This window comes from Chrysochloris asiatica, unplaced genomic scaffold (assembly GCF_000296735.1).
Source record: "Chrysochloris asiatica unplaced genomic scaffold, ChrAsi1.0 scaffold00061, whole genome shotgun sequence".
Classification (NCBI taxonomy): Eukaryota; Metazoa; Chordata; class Mammalia; order Afrosoricida; family Chrysochloridae; genus Chrysochloris; species Chrysochloris asiatica.
In genome coordinates this window covers 1,348,087-1,355,897 of record NW_006408579.1, presented here as the reverse complement: position 1 = coordinate 1,355,897, position 7,811 = coordinate 1,348,087, and the positions used below count along the sequence as shown (strand labels likewise).

The 7,811-nt window shown below is 41.5% G+C and overlaps 1 protein-coding gene across 1 annotated transcript in view; it reads right to left on the bottom strand.

The window, feature by feature from the left end:
* The window catches only part of HGD (homogentisate 1,2-dioxygenase), a 58,943-nt gene extending 53,830 nt beyond the window's left edge, over positions 1-5,113 (bottom strand). The window contains exons 1-2 of the mRNA XM_006864141.1: positions 5,036-5,113; positions 3,515-3,603 (exon numbers count right to left, since the gene is read on the bottom strand). Of these exons, the coding sequence (XP_006864203.1) occupies positions 3,515-3,603; positions 5,036-5,113 (167 nt within the window). The remainder of the gene's footprint in view (positions 1-3,514; positions 3,604-5,035) is intronic.
* Between the last annotated feature and the right edge of the window lie 2,698 nt (positions 5,114-7,811).

Sequence of the window (7,811 nt, the reverse complement as noted above, 5' to 3'; positions counted from 1 at the left end):
ATCTTAATATTATTCCCCACTTTTCTACATTCCAACCATGGCTCGATCTCTGTATCCCAGAACTCTGTTGTTCTCAAGTTGTGCATATATCATTATTTACCTCTGTCTCACTTAGCCCATTGAGACCTGTCTAATTGTTCTCCCATCTGGTTTGTTCCTCCATTACCCTCTCTCTACTTGTATATTGCCCCCTTCCTAGCACCCAAACTATCCTGTATCTAATCCCTGCCCTACTTATTATTTTTTTTAAATTACTATTTGTTCTTGTTGTACCCTGAATCAATGGACTCCATGTTAGGACCCCAATCTCAGGTCTACTCAAGAAAGATCCCAAGGAAGGAAACTGCAGGGTAACAGGGGGGAAGCCTCCACATGTCAAGAGGAGCATTAAGGCTCACTAAGTGGGACCCAAGTCCTTCCAGAAGCCATTATCCCAACAGGGTCCAGAAGGAAGAGGGACCCTGCTTCTGTCAGTGGGAGATCAAACCTGTATAGTTAAGCCCAAGGACAGTCCATCTCAGGAAGTTGACCTGGCTCAACATTGAGTCACCTGACATGTCAGAGAGTTAGATTTGTTCAACTTCAATTTGATTCCTGCAGCTCTCAGTGATGGGACTCTGATTTTAGTCCAAGAATAAATGACGTCTCTCTAGTTTCCAGTATTACATGGGATTAAGAGTATGTGTGTGTGTGTCTTTGAACCAGCTGTATGATTCAGGACTAAGAAACTCTTGGTCCCTGGGATTGTTTGGGAACTCAGTGTCTGTATCTCCAAGAATTGTTTGAGGACTCAGAAATTTTATGCAGTAGGGGCTCATATATTAGATGCTTGTGGAGTTACTGGACTCCTAATTACAAGGTTAGCAGTTCAATCCCACCAGCTGCTCCTTGGAAACCCTATACAGGGTCTCTATGACTTGGAACCAACTCAACAGCAATAAATAACCATAGCAAATCACAAGATCAGCAATTCAAACCCACCAGCCCACTCCTCGAAAACCCTATATAGGGTTGCTATGAGTCAGAACCAACAAGACGGCACATAGTAGCAATCTCTAATCATTTGAGTTTTTGCTATGGCTTAGATTTACCATCTGACTTTCTGTCCTGACTCTCACATTTGTAAGACCCAAGAGATCAGTTAATTAATATGAGAAAAATTAATCTCTGATAAAGACAGTTTTGTGTCTCTGCCCTCTGTGGTTTAAATGAGCAGAATTTTAAAGCCCACCTATGAATAGGACTGGTCCCATCTTCCCACAGGGAATTTTGAGCATTTTTACAAAATTCCTGTGGATACAAGTTCTAAACAGATGGGTAAGCCATGCCTAGTGTCCCTTGATTTTTAGCTGAGTCTATAAAACTCCCCAGGTAGCACTACATTGCTCTGGACAGAGAATTAATTCTGATTCAGGGAGCAGTGCCAGTTTCTTAATGAAATGTCAACAGCTCCTTTTCAGCCTCTTGGAACAGAGCTCAGCTCCTGCTGACTGAAGAATAATGGGGCAGGCAGCAGAATCTGGAATCCATGTGTCCTGTTAATGGATGAGCCATAAATTCAAGAGCATAGTTACAGAAGTCAGGGTGCCATAAATTAGAATGGGCAGAAGTTGTCTTGTCTGTATACTTATCTTGACTATTTAGACTATATAATTAACCTTTGACTTTTGAGAGATCTGCAAAGTTAGCAGTCCAAACCCACCAGCGACCCCCTGGTCAAAAGATGAGGGGTTTTGCTCCCATAAAGATTTACAGCCTCAGAAACCCTATACCTGGTTGCTATGAGTCGGGCAGGTCTATAAGATGGCAGTGGATTTAGTTTGGGTTTTTGATAGGTATGGGATACTTTATCTCTTCCTCCCTTCCTCTGTGCATGTAGCTAATGAGAGAGAAGCATTTTTGGTATTGACATTGTAACCCAGCTTCTGCTATATCTCTCACTCGGCTCTCAGACAACCTCTTAGGGACACCCTGGCCTTGAGGCAGAACCTTGACTATGGTGGCAATAATGATGATGATTATAAGAATTCACATTCAATCAACACTCACCATGTGCCAGGCAATGTGCTAAGAACCTTACATACCTTCTTGGTTTTTACATGATTGTTGAAGGCATACACAGCAGAACATACACCAATTCAACAGTCTCTATATGTACACTGATTACATTCTTCAAGTTGAACCACCATTCTTAGTCTTCTTTTCAGATTGTCCTTCCCCCGTTAGCATGAACTCACTGCCCACTAGTCTTCCTGTCTAATCTTTTGATCTGTTATTGTCAGTTTGATTCCATATAGATAGTTCTTCAAAAGAGCATGATGTTCCAGGCAAACATTATTTATTAAATAAACTAACTTATTGTTTCATTTAGAGACTTCAGGGGATTTTTTTGGTTTAAGATTTAATTTAAAGATTACCTTGGGGCAATCATTTTGAGGGTTCGTCCAGCCTAAATCGCTCCTGTATTATTATTTTTTTTAATTCTCCTACATAATAAGTACTATTACTATTTTTATTTTATAAATAAGGCTCTGAGACTGTAGATGACTTGCTCAAGGTCACACAGTTAGAAAGAAAACGAGCCAAGATTCAAATTCAAGGTTGCTTGGCACTAATGTGTGCGTGGTTAACCACTAAACAGCATAATCTTTTTCATTTGTGTGGCCCACTGTGTTATTGTACTCACTGTCTCAGGGGAACCCTGTGGAGATAAATCCGGTCCCACCCACTAAGCAGTATAAAACCACCTCTCCTCCTCCCCAGTTGCAACAACAACTTTGTTCACAGGTAGCCTAACTGGGAATTCTTACAAACAGGCACTATTTGTTTAAATCACAACACCTACTGCATCCAACCTGCCCCATAGGAGCTAATCAAGGGAGCAAGTTTCCTGACCTGGCTTGTAGGATTACAGGGAATGTGGAACATGACATACTGTGCTAATGAATGTGCTGGTTTTCCAGCAAAGGCGAATTCCAGAGAGGAACAACCTTATTAATTCAAACACAAAAGGCCTTAATACATGACCTTTCAACTACTCAAGCTTAGAATATCTAAAATTTTCATGCAAAGCACATAATTTCTGCAGTCAGCTGAGGAAATTTTTGCTCTAAATCTTCTATTGTTAGAGCTAATCATTTTTCAAAAATGAGCAAATGAAAAACTAGCATTCAAATGGACAACTCTTAGAGCAAAGATAGACTGTTAGAAACATTTTCTTCTTATAAGTAGAAATTTGTGGGTGGAATCGAACATACACATTTTTCAGGCCAATTGCAGCTGATTTTCACCCTTTCTTCCACCAGTCACTTGATTCCAGCTGGTGAAAAGAGCCACAGAGGTACCTTTCTCCTGTTTGCCCAGCGTCCTCTGACTATGACCTCAAAACAGAGCCCACAAGAAGCAGGATCTTGGGCAGCCCTGGGAGACTATGGCCCAGTGGTAGGACAGGTAGTAGTAAATCCTGGTTATCACTTGCACAGCCTGCAGGTCAAAAGTAATCTAATCCTTATACCTTCTCTTATTGGAGCTCCTTGGACAAGTAAAAGCCGATCCTGAGAGTTGCTCAGCATACAGGTTGTAGGGGCAGATCTGAGGATTATTCTAAAACAAAGGAAGCAATTAATAACATTATTCTAAATAGAAAAGCATCCTACATCCCCACCAAGGAACTCCTGCCTGGTATGTAAATGCTCTAGGCCACGGTAACTGTGGGACCCCACACATTGATGTTGGGGTGCTACAGTAAGGGGCCATGTTAAGAGTCCCTTGAGCTGGGAGGACACACACAGAAAGGGGAGTCAGTTGTTCATCCTTTGTACACAACCATCCCCAGTCCATATATGCTTCTTATAATAACTTTTTAAGTGACTTATGTTGTCTGATTATACAGCTGATACTTGCTTATTATAGAAAATTTACAAAATATATAGGATACCTCTCATTATCTCACCACCCAGAAGTAATCCAATGCTAACAAGGAGACTTGGTAGCGTAGTGGGTTACAAGTTGGGTTGCTAACCACAAGATCAGCAGTCCTAATCCACCAGCCCCTCTGTGGGAGAAGAGTGAGGCTTTCTGCTCTTGTAAAGATATGGAGTCCTGGTGTGGCACTGTAGGATAAGTACTGGACTGCTAACTGCAAGGTCAGTGATTCAAACTCAGCAGCCACTCCTCAGGACCCTAGCCTGGGTTACTATGAGCTGGAATTGATTCAACAGCACTTAACAACAACAACATAATGTTGGTATGAAGAGGCTTCAAAAAATTTGGGGAAAATCTTTTAATTCCATTTCCCCACAAGAAAGGAAGAGCACATACAAGGAGGCTTCAAAAAGTTTGTTGGGAAATTGAATTAAAATTTTGTGGAAAAATTAGGATTTTTCCACAAACTTTTAAAAGAAGTTTTGATAGTGTAGTGGTTACAATTTGGGCTGCAACCTCAAGGTCAGCAGTTCAAAACTACAGCCTCAGAAACTATAGGCAGGGTTGCAGTGAGCCATAACCGACTCCACCACCACCACCACCACCATGGTATGTGTAGCCCTGTAGTCAGGATTTTTTTTTTTTTTTTTTAAGGAAACACTATATCATATTCATTTTTTCATGCCATGAAATATTCTTCAAAAAATGTTGGAAAAAACTTTGTTGTTACAACCAACACTAACATGAATATCTTTGTGTGTACATTTTTCAAAAGTACTTATTTTCTTATCACTGTCATTTCTTAAGCCATTAAAGGAAAATTCAAGGAAGCCCTCTTAGCCTAAGACCTTAGGGATTCTTCTGGAAGTTCTATAGCTAGTCTTACTATCTTGGATTTAGTGTTTTGGCCACAAGTAATCACCACTCCAACTTTAATGTGTTTAACCTTTTTATTGTTATTGGTCTGAAACCCAATTGGCTTGGTGAAACTTCTAGAGAGCTTGCAGGCTAAATCATAAGAGCTATGGTGGGTGGAAGTGCTTTAGCCTGACACTTAGTCATCAGGCCTATGATTCAGAGCTCCATAAACTAGCATTCTATTAACTCATACCTGTCCTTCTGGCAGGGCACCCAGGCAGCGAGGGTCCTCCGAGGCACACTCGTTTCCGAATCCTGAAATGTACTGCATGTGACAAAGATACAAATATTTTGCCATTAATGAGACTTAAGGAATGTTCACAACATTGGCAGTCTCTGAAGACAGTCATTTCTACAAGGACCTGGGTTTGTGTATGATATTCCATGTACAATATCTGCCCATTAATAGGGAGAAGAGTGTTGGATATTGCATAGACTTCTTTACCTTTGGCTGTATTGGGTTGATTTATGGGCTTCTTATCTTACCTCAGAACTCTAGTGCCTGAGACGGGGGGAGTCATTCAGGTATGGGTCTAAGTTGCAAACTTCCTGAACTTAAGGCTCCGCTCTCTCTCCATATTCTGAAACAAGCAACTCTAAAGAGGCTTATGGGTCCAACTTGACAGAAAATCCTGAGAAGATGGTGCCAGACCAGCACTGCCAACTCCTCTGAAAGGGATCACAATAGGAGGTCCTGGATAGAGCAGGAGAAAAATGTGGAACAAAACTCAAAATCATAAAAAAATACTAGGCTGACTGGGCATATAGAGACTAGTAGAATCCCTGAGACTAAGGCCCTTTGACCTTTCAAGCCTGGCTCTGAACTCACCCCCGTGGTTCACCTTTCACCAAGCAATAGGTCTATTAAGATGATCAATAATACCAAGGCGGTATACACACTCCTTAGAACAACCAACCATACAAAATCAAAAGGGCAGCATTTGCCCAAGGGAGCTCTGGTAGCGTAGTGGTTATGAATCAGGCTGCTAATCTCAGTCAGCAGTTTGAAACTACCAGCTGTTCTGTGGGAGAAAAATGAGTCTTTCTGCTTCCGTAAAGATTTACAGCCTCGGAAACCCTATGCAGGGTCACTATGAGTCGGAACTGACTCCGTGGCACATTAACAACAACAACAACAAAGCTCAGAAGGCAGGATGGGATAGGCATGAAGAATGAATGGAAATGGTTAATACAGGGAGGAATTGGGAAGAGTTCAATCAATGTCATAAAACAATATGAATTGTTGAATGGAAAACCAACTTGCTCTATCAACTTTCACCCGAATCACAATGAAAATTTTAAAGAAAAAGAAAAACCCTTAAGAGAACACTCTCCAAACTAACCTAGCTGCAGGCAGAAAACTACATTATCTGGATCACATGTAGAAAACTTACATACTCATATATCAATATTTGTATGGATACATGAGAACAGAGGTATTTAAAAATATGAGTGGATTTTCTGGGAAGCGTCAGCCTAGAATCTGTCTCACAATGACACAATGAAGTCTACTTTGATTACCATCTCTTTATTTTAAGCCCAGAGGGAAAAAAGGTAAGGGAATTACTCAACAAGGATAAATTATAAGTAGCCTCTTAAAGTCATCTGTGCAGACTAAGCACTCCTGTCCTTGACCCTTAGAAGGTATACAGTTGTTGTGGTTGTTGTCAGGTGCCATCGAGTCGGAACTGACTCATAGCGACCCCATGCACAGCAGAACGAAACAATGTCCGATCCTGGGCCAACCTCACCACCGCTGCCACACTTGACGCCATCAATGATGCCACCTGGCTGATTCATCTCATTGGGGGTCTTCCTCTTTTTCTCTGATCCTCCATCTTACCCAGCATGACATCCTTCTCCAGCGACTGTTCCCTCCTGACAATATGTCTGAAGTATGAGAGACAAAGCTTAGCCATCGTGGCCTCCAAGGAGCACTCTGGCTGCACTTCTTCCAAAACAGATCTATTGGTTCTTTTGGCAGTCCATGGCACTTTTAGTATTCTCCTCCAACACCACAACTCAAAGGCATCAATTTTTCTACAGTCTGTATTTATTTAGTTATTTATTTCGTGCCTAATCCCATTTAGAATCCCTTTTTCTCTAACTAGGAGCCCTGGTGTCACTGTAGGATAAACACTGGACTATTAACCACAAAGTTAGCAGTTCAAAACCACCAGACACTCCTCGAGAGAAAGATGAGACTCTCTGCTCCTATAAAGATTCAAAAATCCTATACAGGGTACAGGGGCACAAACTGAACACTCAAAAAAATGGCCATACTAATGTCAACTCAATCCACATCTCCTATTCCTTCCCCATGCTACTGCTATCTAGGAAGGAACATACAGTCCCCTCCTCCTGCTGTGCATACTGAATCTCCTTATTTTCATGCTTTAGTTATGCATATGCTAGGACAGAGCTGACAGCTCTTCATCTTGTGATTTTCCAACATTTTCCCTCATTCTGCATATCACCCTCAATTACTCTGATGTGTGTGAAGCTTGTATACCCCATGATATAAAAAGACCCTAGCCCATGCCCCTCATATGGAAAAAACTTCACTGTCCAGCTGGTTGCCACTGGAGATAGCATCCAATTCTTTTGTCAGTAAATTCCTCCATCCACAAACCATCTCTTTTATTTTCTTTTCTGTAATCAACTAATGTCTCTCAGATTGTGTTCTGGTTGTGTTTTTGGTCTTTCAACAACTATGTGTGCAGAACCATTTTTTCCTCCTGGGTCTAAACCCCAACAATTGGTGAGGTAGTCAGAAGATCATAAAAACCCTGGGTTCCTGAGACAAGATGGGAAGGAAAAAGGATTCTGCAGGGAGAATCCCGGATGGCCATCGGCTTCCATGTTTGGTTCTTCAGCACAGTTACAAGAGACTTGGGGACCAGAGCATGAGTACAGGAATGCCCTGAAAATGCGTCAAGGATTGCTAGAACTACTGCAGGGGGTTGGGG